Here is a 26,563-nt window from a genome sequence, read left to right as displayed (position 1 = left end):
TCACCTCGCTGAGTTCACCTGGTTTAATGCCCCGTAACTTCTTCCTTTGGAAGAATATTAAAGACCTTGTTTATACCCTCCTATTACCAAAAACATTAAAAGAGCTCAAGAAACGAATCATAACTGCAATGATAACATTGACTGGATAACACTCAAAATGTGTGAAACGAGTTCAACTACCACTTGGACATGTGTCCTGCGACTTTGAAAATGAATGCATTTCTTATAGTAGGCCTGCATTATCATCATCATTTGCCAATGATAAATTTTATTGCAAGAAACAATAAAACCCGCTTGTGTAGAATTGTTATGTGTTTTATATATTTATTTTTAATTATGTGAAATTGATGTCTGTATTTCAACGTGTGGTTATTTGCCACTTTCAGGGTACTATTTTTATGTAACACGGATTTTAATTGGTATATTTATTAACCCTTTGACGGTTATGGAAATGAGCAGTTTCCGTTTACTTAATTCGTGCAGCATTAGGAGTAAACAGTAGTCGAAAGTGGCAGCTGTTTTCCCCCGCCGTTCTTCCGAAAATGTCACCTTTCTCTGGCGATGCCGTAGATAGCTCGCCTCGCGCGTTTTAAAAATTTCTTAAAGTATTTGTAGTACATAAATAACAGTTTTTACGTACTTTAAAATAATTATTAAACAGTAAATTATAAATGATTATAACCAATTATATAAATAATAATAGTTAATTATAAATATAAGACAAATATTAAATTGAAAGGACTAAATAAATACAACTAATGTAAAACTTTATGAAGCACAGTATAAATACAGTAATTACCTAAAAATCTTTTTGTGTGTGATATACTTTAAAACATGGAATTGCACATAATGGGGCATTACAGTCTTTGCAATACGTATGTGTTTCACGGCGAATTCTTTTTCCATTAGCATCATTTTTGCTGCAACATACCACACATCGTCTAGTAGGTTCTTTCTAATAGAGAATTTCAGAAATATTTGTCACGCAAGCTTTCATGCCTACATCACCAGTAAAACTAAATCGGCTAGGAGCGTGAGAACTTGAATCAATTATACACCACTGTCGAACACTCGAAAAATCTTCCTCATCGCTTGAATCGTCTTCTGAGCTTGAAATACTGTGAACAAAGTCTTCATCAGATTCAAAACTTGATAAGCTTTCTGTATCACAATCATAATCATCATCATACCTATTTAACTTTCGTTTTTGAGCAATTTTACTGTACAAACACCCTAAAAACCGCGCCAAAATACGTATAAAGTGAACAAGGTCAAAAAAAAATCCACCTTCATTATGCAAAGAAATTCATGGAACTCGTACTGCCATCTGTAGACAGTAAAACTAACTAAATTTTGCGAGAAGCATTCCTTTGAAACACAATCAGTACAGAATAATAATGGCGAACGAAGTCAGCTCGTCAGCTCGCATTGGGGAAAAATTTCACTACACAAGTAGTGCTCGTTACTAACCATTTTGGTCAAAATCTTGCTCCCGAGCGGAACTCGTTTGCACGCATTATGAAGCCTGATTCGATTGCGAGCTGAACTCGTTCATAACCATCAAAGGGTTAAGAACTTTGATTTTTCAGCTGTCTTCTGAATATGACATTTCCTTGAAGTAGAAATTGTGACATTCACTATTTCTGTTTGCAATACATAGATTTTGCTTGTTTTAATTGTAAAATAATGACGGCAGTTATCACTGAAAGTGACTGGTATTTCTTGTAATTGTATGTGAACACTGGTATTGTCTTCTATGGCTATGTCACCCCTACAGAAAACGAAAATTTGATGGAACCATGAATGAACATCTTGAAAAATTCTACTTACATCTGCTTCTAAAGATTGGGGGGGGGTCAGAAAAAATTAAAGTTGATTAGCTTCCAAATTCTCTGATTTAATTTCAGTAAGCAATAAAATGGGAGAATTAGCTAATTAAGATAATTTAATCACCAATGAATATTTTTCATATGCTAATTTAACAACTTTAAGGACACAAAACACGCCGAATAAATACTAATTCAGAAGTCAAACAACAAAAACCAGCATTAATTTACAAAATTTTCACAGGAAAGGTTTTCCTGTGAAAATTTTGTAAATTAACGCTGATTTTTGTTGTTTGACTTCTGAATTAAACTTTAAGGACATTAAAGCAAAGCACTTTAGTTAGCATCTTAATTTGCTACTTTTCTTGTTTTTTACTTGTAAAAAGTTTAAAACTGTAGAAAAAGGTATATTCCCCTCCTCCTTTATTTTGCTTTCTTTTCTTATTTATGTCACTTGATTGCATTTATTATCTTGCAACTAACACTTGCTTTAATACTACATGTTGCAGTTTTAACCTTTAGGATTATGTATTTCTTATTGATTTTGTTTTCATTAATGTAAATATAAAAATGCTGCAGTTGTTCTTGCCATATTTTTGTCAGAATATACATCCTGTACTTAATTTGTAGGCATTTAGCAAATCATTAGAGTGTTAATAGAAAAATTAAAAGTAAATGATTTTTGACACGTAGGAGATATTTGAATGGCTTTGTGAGATTTGTTTCTCAGCAGCTGTTAGGAGAATAGGACTGTGAGCATATAAAAAGTCTTAACAATTTTAACAGCCTTCAGAAGTAAAGTTTCTAGCTCAGTCTAGAGTAAGCCATCTTTTAATGTCTTTACAGTAAAATGTTTACTTCGATATAAATACTTATACAATTTTTATAATTATAAATCTTTAAATGACCAAGAATTAGTCAAATTTGGAATAACTTCTGGTCACTTTTGAGATAATTACTGGTCAGCTTTATTTAATCTTGTATTATAGATTCTAAATCAAAAATTGAAATTATAAATATTGGATAGATATCATGTATATTTGTTCTGCTATAATGCATGAATAATATAATACCATTTCTAATTGCTCTGTGTTTAATAATATTAGATATTATCAGAGTAACAAGATGCAGAAGATTTTCGAAATCTATAATATGCAAAATTCATTTAAAACTGTTATTCTAACATTAAAAACAATCCAAAAGTTGTTGCTTATTATATATAAGAGCAGTAGGTTTTAATTTTTTTTAAAACTGGGTTAAGCCCATTTAAGCAATATTGCTACTAGGCTGTTTTCTGCTGGACAAACTGGTTTTTAAAGTCAACTATTGATTTGTCCAGTTTTCAATGAAATTATGATGAAATAAGTTAAATTAGCAAAAATATTTGCAACTGCTTTATTTCAATGGATAATGCATATAATTTAAGCACTAAAATCATCTTAGGCCAGGAGTGACAAAAAATATAATTTTGAATTAGTAACCTGAAAATATTGGAAAGCAAATGTGGTGGTTTCTGTTTATAAGTTTTCATTTTCTGTTTTAATTATTCATGTAGGTAAACAAGTTCTGAATATGTATATATATATTCTATGTACAATAAATGTATAAATTTAGAAAATATACAATTAAAAAGGTAAAATTCATATTTTATGTCTTGTTTCTGTTTAGATCTTTTGTTTGAGATAATTGTAGTTTTTTTTTTAGTATTGAATTTTTTTATAAAATAAAAGAAGGCAATATAGTTTATTATTTTTTAATTAATTCAATATTTTTAAGAATAGGTCAATAAATAAAACAAAGTAATAAAATAATAATAAATGTAATAAATAAAATTTAAAAAAATTTTCTTAAAAATTATAAATAAAACAAAAAATGAAGTGTTTTTTTTTTTAATTTCCCTAAACATACTAATTTTAAAATGTCTGAATCAGCAATTCTGAAAATTTGGCAGCACTGTGTTGAAAAGTGTCTGTTAATAAATAAAAAGGCTGTACAAGTTGTTCAGTTAAGATATTCTGTATTTTTATGTACAGCACACAATAAAATATGAAATTGCTAATATGATCAAAGTATTAATATTGCTACAATTAGTTAAATGAATTTTTTGAAATCCACAGGTACGTATACCAGTTTCTTGTTTTAGTTTTAATAACTGTTTATATGTTAATGGTATTTGTAATTTTTAAATTCTTAATATATTCTGGATTTTTTTCAGGCTAATATTAGCTGACAAAACCTCAAGGAACTTGTTTTGTTTCCTAATGCTCAACTTGTCATTTGCTTTTGTAGAATTATTTTACGGAGTATGGACAAACAGGTACTAAGAATTATGTTTACTTATTATTTTTAAATTGCTAAAATATACAAAACATTTAATGATAAATAATGGAAATGGAATTTCGGTACAACTCTGATATACACCCTAATTTCATCAAATGTGGCGATATGTGTTCTGCGTTGGTTTTGGGCGCGATTGCATGTTGTATGGCAACCCTGTTGACGTTGAAAAATCTTTCGCTGGAGTTCGTTGGTTCGCGTCATGCTCTGTGTCCGAGAAGCTAAAATGGTGAAAGTTGTTGAATTCAAGTTCGACAAAAGGAAATATCGTCGTGGCCATCCTGTTGAGGAACAGTGGGTATTTGGAGGTGTGGAAAGAGGTTCTGGGAGATTATTTTTAGTGGCTGTGTATGATAGAAGTAGGGATTTGTGATTATTTGTTATTTTATTTATTTGTGAACCATAGTATGAATTTTCTGGATAGTGTGTCTGGCTGTCATATAAATACGATAGTGATTACGGGTGGCATGTTAAAGGCAGTATGAAATTGGTATTTCTGCTGTTCGAAAAAGCATTGATTCATGTTAAGTGCATTTTATTTTATTCTTGTTCTTATTTTGTAGAATGTTATGTAGTAGAATGTTTGTAGAATGTGTATGAATTTTCTGGATAGTGTGTCTGGTTGTCATATAAATATGATAGTGATTACGTGGTGGCATGTTAAAGGCAGTATGAAATTGGTATTTCTGCTGTTCGAAAAAGCATTGATTCATGTTAAGTGCATTTTATTTTATTCTTGTTCTTATTTTGTAGAATGTTTGTAGAATGTGTTGTTTTTCTAGTATGAATTTCTGTCGTTATTGTTGTTTTTTTGAATTGTTTGAAATTAATTTTAGTTATTTTGTTGATTAGTGCATACCGTCTAAATTGTGCAATTCGTAAATGTTTTTTAAAGTTGAAACCAGAACGCTGTATACATGGTATTCTTTGAAGTTTATTGTTGTTATGTTAATTTATTAAAGTGAGGTGTGCGTAGTTCGTAGATTCGTTTGTAGCCTAAATTGTGCAATTCGTAGATGTTTTTATAAGTTGAAACAGGACGCTGTGTACATGGTATTCTTTGAAATTTATTGTTGTTATGTTAATTTATTAAAGTGAGGTGGGCATAGTTTGTAGATTCGTTGGTTGCCTAAATTGTGCAATTCGTAGATGTTTTTTTAAGTTTAAACAGGATGCTGTATACATGGTATTCTTTGAAATTTATTGTTGTTATGTTAATAAATTAACATAACAACAAGTGAGTGAGGTGTGCGTAGTTCGTAGATTCATTCGTTGCCTAGATTGTGCCATTCGTAGATATTTTGTTAAGTTAAAACATATCGCTGTGTACATGGACTCTTGTCAAATAATTTTGGTTAGAAACTTTACGGTTTTAATATCTAAATTTTTTGTTTTTGTTTCGGATTTTTAGCTTAAATTGTGTGTTCAAAATTTGATTTTTGCATTCGCGAAAACTGTGTTTTTGGAGACATTTTAGGCTTAAAGTTCAAAATGTAGACAAAAAATTTAGATAGCAATATGGCAGCGTGGAGTTTCTTGCCAAAAATGTTTCGCGAGAAATTTGGCGACTTGAGGGCGCATATCAGAGTAGTACCGGAATTTCTAATTACAGTCAAAAGTCGTTAATCTGGACTCGTCTGGACTTCGGCGATTCCGGATTATAGATCATCAGTTTAAATCTGGTAAGATGGCATGCAGAAATTCTAAAATTAAAAATATGAAACCGTAATTTATGAAATAAAGAACAATTATGATCTAAAGGGTATCAAAATTTACAAAAAAAAAAAAAGCTTAATATTTATTTGTTTACTTTATTAAACATTTCTTTCAATGTAAGTTGTTTAAGTTGCTTTGTTTTATGTGATAATACTTTCTCTTTAATTCTATAAACAGATATAATTTCTTGTTCAGTTACAAAGTTCCGCTGTTCAAGTCCCGTAATTGCTGTGCCAAGAATACCGACTAATTTGTCAATCGAAATTTTTTCGTTTTCACTAACCTCTCTGTCACCTTCTTCATGTCTTAATCCATTTTTTGCAGCAATTCCACTTTTTGTTTGATGGACATCGAAACATACTTTCGTTTTGTAGATCCTTTGGGAGCTCCAGCATCGGAAATTCTATTTGACATAATCGAAAGTTCAAGTTTACATTTTTAAAATTGCTCTTACAGTCTGCAGAAAATAATAAGCCGGATCCAATTCAAAGATTAAGAAACAATGCTATCATGAACATTAACTGAAATAGATCATTAGATAATTTTAGCTTATACCGTCCATTATATATTAAACACGCACGCGAAAACGTATTCTGTATTTACGCACACGCATATGCGCAGTCGTAAAGGTCTTACGTGCACACGTAAACGCCTATGCGCATGTGTCAGCGCGGCGCATGTGCAGAAAGTTTTTAGCTTTGAGGTTTGGATTATGGGTGTCCGAATTAACGGCTTTTGACTGTATAACTCCTTTTGTCCAACATCAGGTTTGTGATTTAAAACCATTCTGTAATTTTATTGTACTGTAATTTTAATTAATTTACCAACTGTAATTTTATTTTTTTAAGTAAACATGATTCTGAATTCAATGAAGTAGTAAATAGATTCAGTGTAAAATATGTTTAGTATGGGTATTTATATTAGTATTAAATTCATGAAATTTTTGCATATGTATCATGAAACTCATCTGTTGGTTTGCTGATGAATCTTTCAGTAATTTGTGGGTATTTAACCATAATTTTTACTTTTTATAATTAATATTTAATTGATAATATTAACTACATAACATATTTTTCTTAATATAAAACTAGTTTATGATTTTGCATCTGTTTCTGCCTCTTTTTATAAAAGAAATTTTTGCTGAAATTCATTTTTAATTTAAATATGCTGTTTTTAGGAAATTAATTTTGAATCTCTTTTAGTGGAGCATAATTCAGATATAAATTTAAATAAAACATGTTTCACCAAAAAAAATGTGATGTAATGCTGTAAAACTAACATCAAGTAATTAAAAAAATCTAAAAAATCAGCTTTCTGGTGATCATTTGTGATAAATGCATACATTATGATGCAAATTACAAGTATGCCAAATAAGTGTGTAAAAAAATTATTGAAATAATATCAACTTTGATAAAAATATGCCAAATTAAGCTTTAAAATTGAGACCCTTTAACCATAGATTAACGTTAATTTTATCAAAGCAGTCATAAAATTGTGAATTTAAGACTTTTTTTATGTATTTCTTTTTCCTTAGTATGGAAATTTTATTTTTCCAAATATTGTCACTTTTTTTTTTAACAGAGATCTGTTGATTTCTTTAGAATTTATGCTTATCAGTCTTACTAAAATGTGTATTTATATGAAATAATAAAGTAAACTTAATATAACGGAAAATTTTAAAATATTATATTGTTAAAATCATATACAGGGTTCGTAGCGGTCCTTATAAGTGCTTATAAGTCCTTATATTTGAAAATAAAATATAAAGGCCGTTATAGGTGCTTACTTTTTCTTTAAAGCCCCCTTTTTTTTTTTTTTTTTTTTTTTTTTTTTTTTTTTTTAGTTCTTATTTTTTGCTTTTAGTGCTTTTTTTTAATGAACGCGCTATTTTTCCCACACCAAAGCCGAAACTAAATAAACAACTTTTCTTCCTAATGTGGAATGTCAGATGGTGAATCATACTCCCGGAAATAGCTTTACCCCTTTCTTTGCATTCACATAACCTTTGGTATGCACGAAGAGTACAGACTGGTACCCATCGTTCTATTGGTCAAAGAATTGTGAAAGCAGTAGAAAATCATGGTACATTAGGTATTCTTTTCCTCCCACCCAAATACTACACATGTTTGAATTTCTATCAAGATCTTAATAATTTGCATTCTCATTCCGCTTGGTCAGTTCATATTCGTGTTTATTATGATCATTTTGCTTATATTATGAGCATATGTATGAATGTTTATAATAACATAGTTGTAGTAACTGCTGAAGTATAGTAAACTTCCAAAAATGGTTGTGTTTTAACACAGATTAGCTTTCTAAGAAATAATATTTGGAATGGCTTAAATAAAGGGAAAGTAATCGAATAGTCAAAATAATTTAATTTTTATGGCCAATACATTATGCAATACGCAGATTAAGAGGTTCTCCCCTTTCTCCGCAAAATCTCGAATACAGTCAAAAGTCGTTAATCCTGACTCGTCGGGACTTCCTGCGATTCCGGATTATCGAATTTTCTGGATTATAGATCATCAGTTTAAATCTGGTAAGATGGCATGCAGAAATTACAAAATTAAAAATATGAAACCGTAATTTATGAAATAAAGAACAATTATGATCTAAAGGGTATCAAAATTTACAAAAAGAAAAAGCTTGATATTTATTTTTTACTTTATTAAACATTTCTTTCAATGTAAGTTGCTTCGTTTCATGTGATAATACTTTCTCTTTAATTCTATTAAACAGACATAATTTCTTGTTTAGTTACAAAGTTCCGCTGTTCAAGTCCTATAATTGCTGTGTTGAGAATACCGACTAATTTGTCAATCGAAATGTTTTCGTTTTCAATAACCTCTGGGTCACTTTCTTCACTATCCAAAGCGAATTATAATGACGAGGAACTTGATTTAAATCATATCAAAGACAGAGTACATCCAGATGAAATACTGCACTTAGTAAAGAATTATAAGCCAAATAAAATAAAAACATCTGCCCTGAAGATAAGGATAGTGCTGACAGATCAACTTCCAATCCGCCCCATGAAATTGATAAACGGATTTCGGATTTCAAAACATACTTTCGCTTTGTAGATACAAATTACATATTAGTAAATATATATCGGAAATTCTATTTGACATAATCGAAAGTTCAAGCTTACTGTTATGAAATTGCTCTAACAGTCTGCAAAAAATAATAAGCCGGATCCAATTCGAAGATTAAGGAACAACGCGCAACATTAACTGAATTAGATAATTTTAGCTTAGCTTATACCTCTGTTACACATTAAACGCACATGCGCACAAACATATTCGCAGCCGTAAAGGTCTTACGCGCACTCTTAAACGCCTGTGCGCATGCGTAAACGCGATGCATGAGGAGAAAGTTTGTAGCTTTGAGGTCCGGATTATAGATCATTCCAGATTATGGGTGTCCGAATTAACGACTTTTGACTGTACTGAAACTGTTACATTTCGCTGCAAAACAAGCAACGGACCTCTTTTTTTTTTTTTTTTTTTTTTTTTAGATCACTTTCCAATCTGGATTGAATAGGTATAAAAGTTCTGCGGTCTACCAACCCAAATGAAGAATGACTCTATTCCGGAAATTTAACGCCGTCTGTTGAATATTAGAATGAAAAACACCCCAGTTATTTAGTTCTTTATTCTCCGAATGCCGGCAGCTGTTGATTCTGATTGTGTAATATCACGTAGGGAAGAATTACGGCACACATATTGCGCAATAACGTTTGTGATATTTTGCAGAGATAATCAATTTTGATGTTCTGTCCGAGATTTGTTTATGAGAGTTTTACTGTGCTTGCTAAGCAGAATATTTTTCAGTTCCATTGGTTTATTTTATATGATGCACATATCGAAATGTCAAAAGCATTTATTTAGCGGAAAAATCTAAAGAGCGGCTACAATCTTACCACCTTCTCCGCTCCTCTATTTCAAGTTACGTTCGACTGTCCGAATATTCGCCAATTTCCAAGTATGCGGGTTAGTTAAGCTTTTACTGTTAAAGGATAACTGCATGAAGCAAATTTCTGTCTTCTGATTTCAGAAATGTTCCTCTTTTTTACTTAAATTACTTTGCTTGCAATATCTGTTAAGGGAAAACTGATATACAATGAAAATTTAGAAAATGTTCAGAATTTAGATTTAATTTATTTAAATATGAATATGAGTTGAAAAATAAATTGTATTTATTATTAGGTTCCAAGCGAATACGATAAATATGCCTTATTATTATTTATTTTCTCTATTTTGAACTGAAATTTCATCATTAAATCTTGTAATATAGTTTAGTTCTGCATAGTTTTTTTTTTTTTTCTCTCATTGTAAACTAGTTCTCTAAATTAAACTGTTATTTTAAGAAAAAAAAAAAAAAGTAATTATTTTCCGTGGTTGAGGTAATGCTTATTCTCTCTTAATAAATACTGCATTTCTCATATTTTAAATTACAAGTCTAATTTTTAAGGTTATGCAGTTGTGTATAATGTAATTAGACAAGTGCTTATTTTTTTTCTTAAAATGTGCTTGAAAAGTGCTTATAGGTGCTTATTTTTTTAACTAAAATGGGGCTATGAAGCCTGATATAGTATAATGAAAACTAAAAACAATACAAAGTCTTTAATCCGGATGTCCATAATCCAGAATGATCTATAATCCGGACCTCAAAGCTACAAACTTTCTGCGCCTGCGTAAACGCATAATACACTTATGCATGTGCATAATACATTTATGCATGCGCATATGCATTTACACATGCGCATAATACGTTTACGCATGTGCGTTTAATGTATAACAGACGGTATAAGCTAGGCTAAAATTATCTAATTATCTATTTCAGTTAATGTTGCAGATAGCGTTGTTTCTTAATCTTCTAATTGGATCCGGCTTATTATTTTTTGCAAACTGTTACAGCAATTTTATAAAAAGTAAGCTTGAACTTTCGATTATGTCAAAAAGAGTTTCCTATTCTGGATCTGCCAAAGGATGTACAAAGCAAAAGCATGTTTCGATGTCCATCAATCAAAAAGTGGAATTGCAGCAAAAAATGGATAAAGGCATATTCTTTGTTTCTCTAACCATTCCGAAATCTGTTTATCAATTTCATGCTTCTCTGTGGGGGGGGGGAGTCGCGGAGCTCAATGAATTTAAATCAAATTCCTTGTCATTATAAATATCACGAATACACATCAAATAGTTTTCTGGTTGCAGTTTTCTAATATTGACTATACATAATGTATGCTTTACGCATGCGCTCATTGAAAGAAATGTTTAATAAAGTAAACAAATAAATATTAAGCTTTTTTTTTTGTACATTTTGATACCCTTTAAATCATAATTGCTCTTTATTTCATAAATTACGGTTTCGTATTTTTAATTTTATAATTTCTCCATGCCATCTTACCAGATTTAAACTGATGACTTTTGCATTTTGAATTACATCATGATCCATAATTTGTTTAAGACTCTTAATATTTGACAGTAAGAAAATAAATTGGGTACTGTTCTATTATCGGAACCAGATTCAGAAATGTATGAATGTGTGTATGTACACAAAGCCATAAACATGTTTTTTTTTTTTTTTTTTTTTTTTTTTATCGTTTACGCATGCGCGTTTAATGTTACGCATGCGCGTTTAGCACAAAAAGCGAAGCAACTTACATTAAAAGAAATGTTTAATAAAGTAAACAAATAAATATTAAGCTTTTTTTTGTAAATTTTGATACTCTTTAGATCATAATTGCTCTTTATTTCATAAATTACGGTTTCATATTTTTAAAATTATAATCTCTGCATGCCATCTTACCAGATTTAAATTGATGATCTATAATCAGGAAAAACCCCTAATCCGGAATCGCCGAAGTCCGGACGAGTCCAGATTAAAGACTTTGTACTGTATATATAATTTTAATTTTTTATGGACTTTTTCTATGTTTATTATGTAATTTTTGCTCTGAATTAAAAAATTTTTATAAATATATGTTTTGCTTAAAATTCATAACGTACATGTATGTTTATTACAAGAATTTTTCATATTTTGAATTCTAAACATGATTTAAAATTTTTGTAATCGGTTATTAATTGATTAAAGAAAACATGAAACAAACAAAAAAAAAAAACCATTATGGAATAAAAAAAAGTGATATTTTTCTAATCAAAAGATTTAAATTGTTATCTGAAAAATCTTGTGACTTAATTTATTTTGCATATTATTTATTTTTTGAAACATTTCATTTCTAATTGTGCTTAATATTTTTCCTCCCCTCTCTTCCAGTTTAGGTCTTATATCAGATTCTTTCCATATGTTTTTTGATTGTACAGCATTATTGGCTGGTTTAGCTGCATCTGTGATAACTAAGTGGCGAGCAAATGATAGATATCCATATGGGTAGGATAATTTTTACGAGTATACATCTCTATGTTTATTATATATTTGCAAATGTTAGATGACCTAAAGTTCAACATATTTTCTTATGTATAAATGTAAGTTATTGAAACTTATATTGCTGAGTTTTTTGTCAAAAGTTCCTTAAATTTGCTCAAAATATTAAATACTTTGGACTTCGGCGCATGTTTAGATGGAAGACTGTGTGTCTTCAAAATTTGATGGCCCTGTTATTTGTCGGCATTTTTCCACAATATGATAAAATGTGAAAGACAAATATATTGCATTTTCCCAAATGGCAATGTATTATTTTTATTTTTGTGATTAAATTTGAAACCTAAATATCATAAGCTTTATTAAATGGCTACACAAAGTTTTTAAATGCCTTATTTTTTAATCAAAAATTCATCAAATTTGAACTAAGTATAAAATAAAGACAAATTCAAAATTCTGGCTTTTGGGTTCGCATGTTTAGGTGAAGGGTTATATGTATTTAAAATTTGGGGACTTTAGGTGGCGTCTTTTTTTCACAATAAGAGAAATACATACGTATAGATTTTTTTATTATTTAACAATGGAGATTTCTTATTGCCCCCTTCTAAGTAATTTTTAAACACAATGTTAGAATTATACAGTTTTTTTACAATACTTGTGATAATTCAGGGTTTAAGTAATATTGTATTTTTACTGTAATTAATATAATATTGTATTTTTATTCTAATCATTTTGTAAGTTTTAAATTTAACTAAATGGTAAATTTTTCAAAAACAGATACCAAGTTAATTAAGTTATTTCTAAATTGAAAGTTTGAATTCATGGGATATGTAACCTCTTTCTGGCACTAGGGAGATGAAAATATAATAATCTATGAATATCTTCTTTATCGTTTTTATGATTTAACATGTTTATCTTTTATTTATGTTTTAGCACAATTTGTATGTTTATTTGCTTCCAGCACATTGTAGAAATGCATTTGCATTCTTTATGTTAAATCATAAATTGTTTTAAAAGTTATGTTTTTTATAACCTGTTGTAGATGTTGAGATGGAAATAAAGTTATGTGAAAACATTTATAAATAAAGTTTTTCAAATTTTATATACTAACAATAGGTTTCTGTATAATGTTAAGTTTCTTTTTTCTAGATATGTGAGAGCTGAAGTTTTAGCTGGATTTGTTAATGGATTATTTCTTTTATTTATTTCATTTTTTATATTTTCGGAAGCTGTAGAAGTGAGTATTTTATATTTAGTTATGCTATTAATAAATTTGAATTAAATGACATTTATAGATTTATACTATATTTACTTTCTGGTTGCATTAAAAAGTAATATGTATCATAACACAATAGAAAATAGACATATTATTTAATGTAAATTTTGGTGTAAAGAGTTGAACAAGCTCTGTGCAATTTAACATCTAGTATAAATAATGAAAATGGTGAATATTTTAAGAATTCGAATATAATCATTTTATTCTGAGAAAAATTTAACCTTCATCTAAAAAAGCTCTGCAAAAATAATAATTTTTTATGATTAATTATGAGTAATAAATATCGTATTTTATTATTGCTATTAATGTTATTTTTTCCAATGATTTGAATCTTTTAAATCCTAAACTAGAAACCCATTCAACATTTTAACTTAAAACATTGAAAAAATTCATTTTTAGCCTTAATGGTCTTGATCCTCATTTTTTTGTCTGTATATCCTTTGTGTCGAATTTCTGGTACTAATGTGTTAAAAATTACTTATCAGGTGTAAATTAGTGATTTTTGCAGGTTCCCCCCCCCACACACACACACACTTCCAAAATATCTATATTTATTTTAAGTCAGGAAATGTTATCAACATATCGAAACAAAACGCACTTTAAAATACAAGTTTGAACTATATTTCGTCAAATATTTGAGAAAAGGAACTTAGGGGATTTTTTTTATGTATTTCATTTACTAAATTTTATTTTATGAAAATATTTTCATTTAAAAAAATTCAGATAAATTACTTTTTTTTTAATTACAGATTTTAAAATTTGCTATAATTAAAAATGTTCAACAATTTTTTTTTTGGTGTATTATTCTTGTATATTTTATTTTAAGTACTTTTCAGGATTTAAAAAAATCCTGGATTTGTTTAACCTGCATTTTTTAATTAAAATTGCACTTATTTATTATGATAATTAATCAGTATAAAAATTTTATCCTTTAAAAAGAATCTGTAAACATACAAGATGCAAACTGGTTTGTTAAAAAGAATTTATTATTTTTCTTAATCTGTTTATTATCTCTTTAACTTTGGTTTGAAATCTAATATGAATTCTTCCATAAGTTAAATATTTAATGCCGGTCATTGCATTAAATTATGTAGTAATATTGGAGAGAATTTTCAATAATGATGTCCATTAATTGTATTAGAAAGAAATCTGCATAGGTTATACTGGCTGTATTTCTTTTAATATTGATTCTGAGCATATGTTTCCAAGTATTAAATTTTAAAAAAATGAAGAGGTAATTTATTTTATATGAATAATTTCACTACTTATAAATGGAAAAGTTTTATAAATATAAAATTTTAATAAATGCTTTTTTCCACTTCTGCAACTGAAAAAGAAGGTTCTGTATTTAAAACCTTCAAAACCAGTTCTGCAAATTTATAAATATTATGCTGATTCTTGTTGCCTTAACACCTCCAATAGTCATTATTTGGCATATCATTTAAACTCAGACACACAAGCATTGTATTTAAATTTTCATATTTTATTCTATGGTTTTATTATAAAATAATGGAAATATAAAAAAAAAATTGTATTTTCACTTCTTTCAAATATTGGATAGGCAAAAATTTAAGACCTAAAAATAAACATACCCAGGGAAAGAACTTGCATAATCCCTAGAATTAACATATAGTATTTAAGTAACTGTGTCTGATTTAATTCTACATATGTTCTTATTCTTTTGCAGAGAGCTATTGAACCACCTGAAGTTAAGCATGAAAGATTATTTGTAGTTTCTGTTCTTGGATTCCTTGTAAATTTAGTTGGAATATTTGCTTTTCAACATGGACATGGTCATACACATGGGGGAGGTAAGCTTAATATAGTGAAAATTGATTTAGTAAAGTTAAAAACATGTTAAATAATTCTGGAAAGTATTTTGGGGAGAATAATTTATTTGAAGGAAAATGTTAAACAGTCTGTAAGTAAAGTTTGAATTTCCCAAGGTTCAGAAAACTTGCCAAGTAAAAGTAAAGTTTAAAACTGAAACTATCAAATGAATGTTGCATGTGCCAAAGTAACAGGAAAAAAAAAAAAAAAAAAAAAAAATTGTGAATTTGTTGAATGCATCAGGAATAGAAAAAGCAAATTTTTATGGTTCACCTAATAGGCTGTGTAATGTGAGAAGTAAAATACTGGGGGAAAGTGACTAACTGTTCCTGCAGTTGCTTGTGTTAGATTTCATCTGGGTGTATAACATGCATGTAAAAGGAGTGTGCTAATCTGGCAAACTTAACATTAAATATTTAAATATTTTACTGACTGCCAGTAAATCCTTCAGATAAGGGTCTATGTATTAGTTTTGCTTACTTTCGGATTGCCCTCTGTTGGGTTGTCCGGAATGTTCATACCAGTTTTGAAGGAAAATTGAAATACAGGAAATTAAAATTTTAGTATAGATTTACTAAAGTATATGGGTGTCGTTCTGTTTTACAACCTTTCTCCATCAGGCAACTTGAAAATTCCGTCCTTCCAGAATCTCTCTGCTTTTCAGTGAAATACTTTTCTACATGATTTTTTTTATTTCAACCAAAGAGTTAAAAGTTTTTCCATTAAGGTAATTTTTTTATGTAAGAGGGGGCGAAGTCCAGTGAATATGGTAGAAGAAGTAGAACATCCCAATCAAGCTCCAACAACTTTTGTCGAGTTATCCAAGACACATGAGGCCGTGCATTGTTCTGATGAAACACAATGATACTTCTCTGAATTTATCGTCTCGTTGTTTGATAAAGGCTCATAATAAAGGATCCCTTTTCAGTCCCACCAGACACAGATCATGACCTTTTTTACATGAAAACTGGCTTTTAGGGTGGCTAAAGATGTCACTACTTGCTTCGAAAAAAATGCTTGTCTTATTGTGTTTATATAGCAAATCTCAAATGGAAATGCAATCCATCAGATTTTTCACCTTTAAATCATGAGGAAATGATATATCAAAATGGTTTATGTAGCCCAGCTTCACAAAATGCTTGTGAATGGGAGATATTGATGTGGTGTTTTAATCTGATGGAGGGCCTACCAAGGCATTCTTGATCTTTAAGGTTGAATTCACCAACTTTAAATCTGTGAAACCACTTCCACACAATTCTTTCAGCTACAGCACCTTTGTGGTAACCAGTGCATGTTTTATTTTCTGCTTGTGTGGCCTTTTTTCCTTTCTGGTAAAAGAAAACCATTAAGTGCCTAAAATGCACTTTGTTTTCTTCCATATTCAAAGGCATATAACCCAGACAAAAGTTAATATATCATAATCAATTTTTTTTCTATATATGCCTGAAGTACCATGTTATATGATTTGTATGCATATCATTTGTTTTGAATCATTCTGATATATTCATACCTGTTTTTATGCCATCTACCAAAAATTGCATGAACTTTCTGGACAGCCCAATACAATACTATTATAATTCAGAAATTGAAAATAATCCTCTACAAAGGTCTGAAATACTGCTTGATTTTAAACTGATGATCATACAAGAATTAGCAAATGCATGCTCATAAAGGAGAAGCATTGGAGTGTTTTTTTCGAAAATGTCTTTTCATGTGCATAAGAAAAGTCGCTTTGAAAAATGTGCATTTAGTGTTGACAACAAAACAGAAAAATAGTTTGATGAATAAAAGGTATTCATATTTCTTTTCACTACTTTGTCTTTCTTAGGCTAGCATATCATATGAAAGGGAAAGCTTATTGCTATCAGACATACATCAGTGGCTGAGTAGATAATGTTTACGGGTGTTTAGGAAATCGTTGGATGACCGGTTTTATAACTTCAAAGGTATTTCTTGGCTCTTCTCATAGGAATTATAAGACAATTTCCATTGAAAATCTTCATAAGAGCATCACTTCTGATGCAGTGGGCCTTGGATTTTTATGGCATAATTTATAACCTTTACAGTTAGACTATATTATAGTGTAACTGCTGCAGAAGTAAAATTATTTTATAGAAAGGTTTTAAAATAATGTAATTCCTCAATTATATTGTAATAATAATAATTATAAGTACTCTAAAGCAAATATTTGCATTCAGTATATAAATTTAAAATAAGGAATTAATTTATATTTAAATAATAGTGAAGCATAATTATTTGCATATTTTTAGTTATGTGAAACATGGCTTGGAAATTTAAATTAAATCAGAAATTACTTATTATATGATAAAATTAATATTGTAGGATTGCTTTTCTTTGATTTAAAAAACTAATATTGTGGGGAAAGGCAACGACCATAGTTGATAACACACATTTATTACTATTTACAAATATAGATTACATTAGGATTACAATTAATGAAAATGGTATACGAGCGATCAAGAGACGTCTGCTCCGCTCGCCAGCTAATCCTCGTCTTCTCTCGAAGGCGGGAAACACATGCTGACGCAATGCATACGTCACGCAGTAGGGGATTAGGGAATATCATGACTTTCCCACATTCGGCCATCATGACCGGACAGGCGACCTCGCCTGAAGCAACATAGTATATCATCAAATTTAAAAAAATTATTATAAATAGTAACATAGGTATGAAAAAAATAATCTGTAGATACAAAGCTGAGGATACTTACACAAATCGAGCAAAAAAAAATAGATTAAATACACCACAGCAGTTAACTAAAAATAAAAAGAACATTAGTATGACAAAATGAATTTAAAAGTTGATATGAGGAAAAAAAATTATTAGAAAGTTCTCAGGTGTCATCTGTCCAAACTCAGGAGGACCTAGAATGCTGACAGTTGTATAAAAATCAAGTGATATGTTCAATATTGTTGGACCAGGGCTTCATGTATTCAGCACAAGTGGATGTTTTGGATGGTCCGTCGAAAAATGCACACTTTTCCACATCATATGTGTCATTTTGTTTGAGCCTGGTGACTTTATAAGGTTCGAGAAATTTCTGTTTGAGTTTTAGACCAGGGCCAAACTGAGTTCGTTTGATAGCCACGAGGTCATGAAGTTGAAATTTTTGTGCCTGTTTTCGTCGCAAATTATAAGTACGGCGATTTTCGTCTTGCACTTTAGAGATTTGCTGTTTTGCGTCCTTACGGAGATCGTCACGTTGCTGAATGAATGCAGATTTGATCTCCTCGTTGATTAGAGCAGCGATGTTTATGTCGTTTTGCGATTTCATTTTAGTCCCAAAGAGAAGTTCAAAGGGAGTGGAATTGATGCTACGTTGAAAAGTTAAATTAATAATTTGTTGCACAGCGGGAACATGGCGGTACCATTGCTCAGGGTTGGTTATGGAGAGTTTAGAAAGGACAGCAATAATAATGGAGTTCAAACGCTCAACTTGACCATTCGATCGTGGGAGGCCAGCTGTAATAAGAATGTGCTTTATTCTCTGTGTGTCACAATAGTTTGCAAATGCAGTGGATTTGAATGCAGGGCCTCGATCAGAGATAATCCATGAAGGATTTCCGAAAACTGATCATTGAGATTCCAATCGACTGATAACTTTATCTGCGTCTGTAGACTTTGTCGGATAAAGCCACATGAATTTAGTAAATGAGTCCATAACTGCCAAAATATGTTTATATTTCTTTGATGTGGTGGCAAGGGGACCTAAGTGGTCGATATGGTACGTGTGCAAGGGTGCGTCGTTTTTGTCAATGGGGTGCAGAAGTCCATCTTGTTTGCCATGCTTTCGATTATTGAGGATGCATGGGATGCAGTTATGGATACACTGCTCAATTTTTTCTTTCAGCTTTGGGATAAAATATTCATTGTGTAAAAGTTCTTAAGTGCAGATTATGGCGAAGTGGCCTCGTTCGTGAGCTGTTTTAATGACATTTGCCTGCATATCCTCGGGCACCACAAGTAAGTCAATGCCATTGACGTTTTGTACAGGAGATTGTTCTTAACGAGAAAGTTATCATACGAAGGCGTTATTTGAAGGAGTGCTTTAATAGCCGTAATATGCTCGTCGGTTTCTTGTGCTTTGCGAAATTGGAGAAGGACACTGTCTTGGATAGTCATGCAACATGGACTGCGACTGAGGGCATCCACGTGAGCCATCTTTGAGCCGGTACGGTGCTCAATTTCGTAGTCAAAATCTTGGAGATATAAAACCCATCAGGCTATTCTCGAATTGAGTTCCTTTTTATTTAAAGTTTGCACAAAAGCGTTGCAGTCAGTGATAATTTTAAAATGTGAACCAAGGACGTAAATACGGAACTTTTTTAAAGCTTCAACAATTGCAAGGACTTCGAGTTCATAACTGGTGTATTTATGCTCATTGTCCGATGTTTTCTTTGACATGTAGTAGACAGGGTGAAAGCTGTTATCGTTCATAGATTTTTGTAGTAGGACTGCCCCCAAGCCATCAATGGATGCGTCCGTATGAATTTCGATAGAACTCTTTTGATTAAAAATACTTAAAACTGGTTGTTGAGAAAGCAAATATTTTAATCTGTGAAATGCAGCTTTCTGATCAGCATGAAATTGAAAGGGGGTGTCCTTGCGAAGGAGATCACTAAGGGGTTTTGCAATGCTAGAATATGAGGGGATTAATTTCCTAAAATATCCTGTGAGACCGAGAAAGCGTTGGACGTCTTTTGTACTCTTAGGTTCGGGGTAGTTAATTACAGATTTTGTTTTCGAAGGGGAAGGAAAAAGTTTACCACCTTCAATGGTATGTCCAAGAAATTCGATTTTTTTGTGAAGAAATTGACATTTTCGAAAATTAACTTCTAGACCATATTCACTAGCAACTTTGAGTACTTGATTGAGACGATGAATGGCCTCATTTTCATTTTTGGTGGGAATAACTACATCGTCCATGTAGGGTAAAACATAACCTTTGACAATTAAATCACGAAAAACATAATTTATAAAGCGCTGGAATACTGAAGGGCAATTTGAAAGACCAAATGGCATTCGAAGAAACTGGAATTGTCCATTGTGAGTTACAAAAGCTGTATATGGTTTACTTTCGTCCGCTACTGGCACATGAAAAAATCCGTTACGTAGGTCAAGAGTACTAAAAATTTGGGCGTCTTGCAGTTTATCCAAAATGTCATCAATAAGAGGAAGAGGAAAATGATCCTTAATTAAAAGTCGATTAAGTTTCCTATAATCGATGCAAACACGGGGTGTACCTTCTTTTTTACGCACCACGAGAACTTGACTGGCATATGGAGATGAACAAGGTTCAATAATTTTAAGTTTCAACCATTCATTCATTTATTTGTTTGTCAACAATTTCCCGTTCAACAAAAGGAAGGCGTCTAGGAGTGTGAAAAATCGGTTTATCATCGGATAGAGTGATATTAAGTTTAATATCTGTCGTCTTTGTTTTATTTGGGACATAAGAATTCAGCAAACGTTCTGCCGCAGCACGAGTTTCTTTGGAAACATTTGAACCAATATCAAAAGCTGGAACATCGTCATTTATTGCAAAAATGAAAGATGCAGGAGCAGTTTCAAAGCATTGCTCGGGAGGTTTTGAAAAATATATACAGTCTGGTGTAATAGTTAATTTAGTATTTTTAATTATGTCACATCCTACAATAAGAGAAAATTGCATAGAATGATTTGGAACAACTCTAATATTAGCCGGAAAGTCCTGGTTATCAATGTTGATAACGGTTTGAAAACAGCCAATAATAGGACTTTTCGAGAATCCGAAGCCAGTTAACACTCCAGAATTATTTGAAAGTGGTGGGGAACCAAGTTGAATCCATGTGTTTTCATTCAGTAATGTGACCTCACTTCCAGTGTCAATTAATCCAGAAACTGTGCTATTGAGTATAACGACAGTTTTACACATATTACCGTGAGAGGTTTGTACTGTATTTATTTCGGCAGGGGGAGTGGAAGTCTCATTTGATGTAGTGGGGCGGCAATCCATAGATTTATGTCCAAAACGACCACAAGTTAGACACTTTAGGCCAAGAGAACGATTAGGACAAGACCGTGAGAGGGGTCCACCCTCATTACAGTTAAAACAAGTTTGTGGTTTAGTTTTAGGGGGACCAGTATTATTAAATTTCGTGTCGTGTTGTTGGTCTGAATTTTTTTCGTCCAGTACCACGTCTAGGGCCATTATTCGTATTTTTAAAATTTGATGGATGAGAGATATTTGTATGTCTAGTCGTAACTACAGATTCATAAGTGCGTAGCTTTTCCTTGAATTCAGAATATGATTTTGCACCGTAGAGAATAATTTTATCGGATGGGGTGCCTAGTATTCCTTGACTGGTATACTGAATGACAGAAGCCTCGTTGATAACATCGTCACCACAATTCGCAGTTTCGCGCATTGCAATAAAATATTACAAAGAGCTTTCATTCGAGCGCATTTTTCTTCTTTCGAGTTGTTTATGAATTCCAATAGACGTAATTTTATCGGAGAACTCATTAAGTAATACTGTGAAAATCCGCCAGATTAGTGAGCACATGAAAAATTTTTTCACATAAAACATCTTTATTAGTGGAAGCTTCCAAATGCAATAAATTCGCCACTGATATAAAATCTGATAAAGAGAAATCTTTTAATAGAAGTTCTTTATGTTTTGCCAAATCGAAACTGTCCGTGAACGCGGCAAAATTTCACATTCGCTTTCGCGAAGAATGATCAAAATCGGAATATCCGAGCACGGTATTAAATAATTTAATAACTCGTGTTGTGCCATATTTAAAAGAATTCGCTATCAATGGGATATCACCTAATTTTAGGGCCATAGTTCTTTAAACAGTAAAATAGAACAATATAAATATGAAATAGGGTATGTATGAATGAGAATTAAACAGTATAAACACAGCTTAAAATCGTAATACTAATAAATTATGAACGAATCGGGGGAAAATGGGCCTACCTAATGTCGGGGCAGTCCTTATAATTCAATATACATCTTGGCCAATCCAATGTAATCCAAAATCGAATTTCGATTTAACGTCCAAACGCAGAAGAATGGACAAGTATCATGTAATATCATTCACCCATGTCGTCCAGCTTGAAGAATATTAAATCGTCATAAAGGCACGTCTTCAGTCGCATACGTCGTCTGGCTTGAAGAAGAATATTAAATCGTCATAAAGGCACGTCTTGCCTTTGTTAGCTTTCTGAACGTCTTTAGTGATTGCTGGTGTCTAGGGTTCGATTAACGCATGCACAAAAGGCACGGTTGAGCCCCCAAAATGTGGGGAAAGGCAACGACCATAGTAGATAACACACATTTATTACTATTTACAAATATAGATTACATTAGGATTACAATTAATGAAAATGGTATACGAGCAATCGAGCGATGTCTGCTCCGCTCGCCAGCTAATCCTCGTCTTCTCTCGAAGGCGGGAAACACATACTGACGCAATGTGTACGTCACACAGTAGGGGATTAGGGAATATCATGACATAACATTTCCCACAATATGTATGTAATTTTTAATAGTTTTAAATTCTACTTCCATAGCTTTAAATATTTCTGTTAAAAATCTTTTCGTAACAAAGCCCCAAATATGTCAGCTGTAAGTATTATTGCTTTCTTACCAAGAATATAATTATCCTTTTCTACAATATCTTGTGTAATTTTTAATAGTTTTAAATTCTACGTCCATAGCTTTAAATATTTCTGTTAAAAATCTTATAGTAACGAAGCCCCAAATATGTCAGCTATAAGTATTATTGCTTTTTTACCAAGAATATAATTATCGTTTTCTACAATATCTTCATCAACATTCATTATCTGGAAAACAATTTCCAAAATACTTTCATCAAAACTGCATAACGGACATTGTGAAATTTCATTATCTTTATTATTTAATTCATTCAGAAGCCTTGCTTTGCAAATGTTAAGTTGGTGTTGAACCATCAATAAACTCGCAGAAAAAGCCTATAAGTAGCCAGGTGAATAAGATGAATGTTGAAAATTAGTCGTTTAACCCAAATTCATATCCTAGTGAACAGACTAATTGCATAATTATTTCAAAAATTGTTTCCACTTATAATATGAAAATGAGCTATTTTCCCTTAGAAAGTCTTCCACAAAGGCATTTTTAGGTCAATAGCCCTTGTATACTTTGCCAATAAAAAGGATAAATATCATCATCTTTCTCTTTCTATAAAAAGTTGATATCTGTCACAGTAACAAAGTCAGTAGGTCTAAAAAATTTTAAATCCAGCACATAGATAAAAATATAGGTATGATTAGGCTTAATTAGATATCAAATTTCAGCTTTTATTATTTATTGAATTTAAAACATTAATATAACATTTTGTTTTATTAGTAGTAGCTGCAAGTAAATCTTTAAGAATTAACTTTTGATAGATGACTTTTACATTTTGAATTACATCATGATCCATAGTTTGTATAAGACTCTTAATATTCGACAGTAAGAAAATAAATTGGGTACTGTTCTATTATCGGGACCAGATTCAGAAATGTATGAATGTGTGCATGTGTGTATGTATGTGCATACTATATGTGTATATGTATACACACACATACATTTATACTTACATATATACTACATGCAAACACTAATACATACATGCATACATACATGTATGCGTACATTTCTGAATCCGGTCCTGATAACACAACAGTATCATAAATTGAGTTAAATTACTACTTATGTGTTATTGCAAACATTTTGGTAGAAGTTGTCAAATTTTCAGTGCTCGTAACAGCTCTTCAGTTAAACAGTGTCACATGTATGCATTTGTTTTGTTGTATTCCATGTTTCGTTTCAATGGTTTTTATAAACAAATTTTGATAATTTTGGATTTAAACTTTATTTTAAAATATGTGCTTGTAGGATTTGCTGGCAGTGGAAAAAACTGCGGTCAAAATTCTGCAGGAATACGAAGTTTTGCTGTAAAATCTCTAAAGGAAACACTGAGAAAATACATTTAGTAGATAGCCGGTATAGCCAAAGTTTGTGCGATGCTGAGTCTTTGCAGTTCTCTATCATTGTTTTATATGAAAACAGATTGTACTTGGGGAGAAAAATAATGCCCCCCCAAAAAATTACAGAAAGATTTGGAGAAGAATGTATTGAGTCAGTCCATAAGTTTGTGAGTATTAAGAGTATGCGTGGAATTCACTATGATGCATTTACTGAAACAGTATAATTTTGAACCTGTTGAAACATGTCATTGTTTGACTAACATTGTAAGGATCTTAAGTTTTACTAACGTTTATTTTATTTTAAATCTTTACTATCACTTCTTATTTTCTACTTCCGGCCAGAATTATAAGCGTGAAGGAGTTTATGCAAAGTTGTCTGGCGAACGCCAAGTATTTAAGTGTGGCCTTTTTGCCAAGCAGAAGAGAGGAAGCCGTGAGTTCGAAGCAGGCCGCTTACCTTAGAAGTTACGCAGTTGCTACTTTGCCTTCCAGGCCAGAGGTTTTAATCCTCTTGATAAATTAAACGTATTGTAGTGTTCACAGTCTCTGTGCTACATACGCTTTCTGTTATTATAAGGCCAATCTTATTCTAAAGTTAAATTAGAGTTTAGTTTTATTTTGATATCTTTTAAGTTAGACCCCGAGTGGAGGGTCATTGTATTCCGAAGTACGGAAGTCATTGTATATAAAGAAAAAAATAAAGGGTTTTGTATACCCTTCGTCTGTATCCTGTCCACTTACTACAATTAGTGAACATAGCTTTAGTAAGCTCTCTGTTCTAGTCAGGTCATTGTATGTTTCCGAAGAAAGTTAGAAGAAACATTGAACCTGATAGTGGCGCCCGACGAAGAATAACCATGGCCGAGTTTCAAGAAGAACCTGTGCTGCCTGCAGAAACAGCTCAGAATCCAGAAATGCCAGCTGCCGCCCTGGAAGGATTTGGGTATATTGTCCAGACCATGCGCGCTTCGATGAAACCGGAAGCAACGTTTAATGGAAACTCACAGGTAACCAGTTTTTTGGAAAAATTGGATGACCACTTCATGCTCTACCCCGTGCACGAGTTTCAAAAAGTTACCTTAGCTACCAGCGCTTTGAGGGGCCAAGCGCTTAACTGGTTCAAATGTATCGGCAGAAGTCTCTTGGGTCAAGCAGGAAGTCCCACCTATACCTACGAAAATTTCAAGACTGCCCTACTAAAAGCCTTCCCTGTTGTAAGGGATCGTGCGAAATTAGAAACAGAACTTTTCAGTATATATCAACAAAGAATGGAAAACCTCTCCAGGTTTATTTTAAGAAAAATTCACGTTTTCAAGCTCTTGTATGGAAACCGTCCGGATCCTGAAATAATTCAAGTGATTTTGCCGAGGTTACTACCCCAAGTGCAAGACTTTATTGAATTGAGAAATCCGACTACACTGGAAAAATTATTTGAGCTAGCAATCCAGTTTGAAAGTAGAAGAACGGCGGACGTCGAAAGAAGACGCCAATATCAACAGCGAAACCAATTTGGTACGCCAAGACTACAGCAAACTCAAGCACATGGCTACGGAGAAAAAGCGAATCAGTGGGCAAGGAAACCCGAGCATTCAAAAACAGCCGGCGAACGTCGACAGTTCAATAGCAACCCAGGAAAAAAGTCTCAAGGCCAGTGGAGAAAGAAGGAAAGCACCGAAAGAAAAAATAATTTAAACTAAAACGGATTTCTGCTGACGAGAGGGTGCGGAAATCCGAAGGCCACGAAAACCCCTCTTCCTACAAGTTAAATACAGTAATGGTGAAAAATTTAACTCTTCCGAAGATTGAAGTCTTGGTAAATAATATCCCGGCCACCGCACTCCTGGATACCGGCGCGCAGTGTTCCTGTGTGGCAGAAGTCTTTTTTAGAAAGTATTTTCGCAAATACCGCATATATAATGCGGATAATACAACAGTATTAGCGGCGCAAGGAGAACAATGTAAGTGCGTAGGTAAAGTACCTTTGTACATCCGTATCAAGGACGAACAAGTAAAGGTGATGTTTTTTATAGTAAAGAATTTGCAAGCACACTTAATACTAGGAATAGACTTTCTTTCAGACGCACAAGCTACACTGGATTTTAATGAAGCGTCTCTTAAGCTGACGATGAAGCCAGTGCGTGTAGAAAAGGTTGAACCGCCAAGGGTAAATCTCG

The 26,563-nt window shown here is 31.8% G+C and overlaps 1 protein-coding gene across 2 annotated transcripts in view; it reads left to right on the top strand.

Moving 5' to 3' along the window:
* The window catches only part of ZnT86D (solute carrier family 30 member 7), a 52,995-nt gene that overhangs the window by 6,522 nt on the left and 19,910 nt on the right, over positions 1-26,563 (top strand). For both annotated transcript variants that reach the window (XM_085824156.1, XM_085824157.1), the window contains 4 exons: positions 4,042-4,143; positions 12,162-12,275; positions 13,416-13,503; positions 15,230-15,353. In XM_085824156.1, the coding sequence (XP_085680282.1) occupies positions 4,042-4,143; positions 12,162-12,275; positions 13,416-13,503; positions 15,230-15,353 (428 nt within the window). The remainder of the gene's footprint in view (positions 1-4,041; positions 4,144-12,161; positions 12,276-13,415; positions 13,504-15,229; positions 15,354-26,563) is intronic.

Source organism: Stegodyphus dumicola, chromosome 9 (assembly GCF_044657685.1).
Source record: "Stegodyphus dumicola isolate Sdum_Otavi_A_Nest chromosome 9, ASM4465768v1".
Classification (NCBI taxonomy): Eukaryota; Metazoa; Arthropoda; class Arachnida; order Araneae; family Eresidae; genus Stegodyphus; species Stegodyphus dumicola.
The sequence above is the reverse complement of the archived record's forward strand: the minus strand, read 5'-3'. Positions and strand labels throughout refer to the sequence as shown.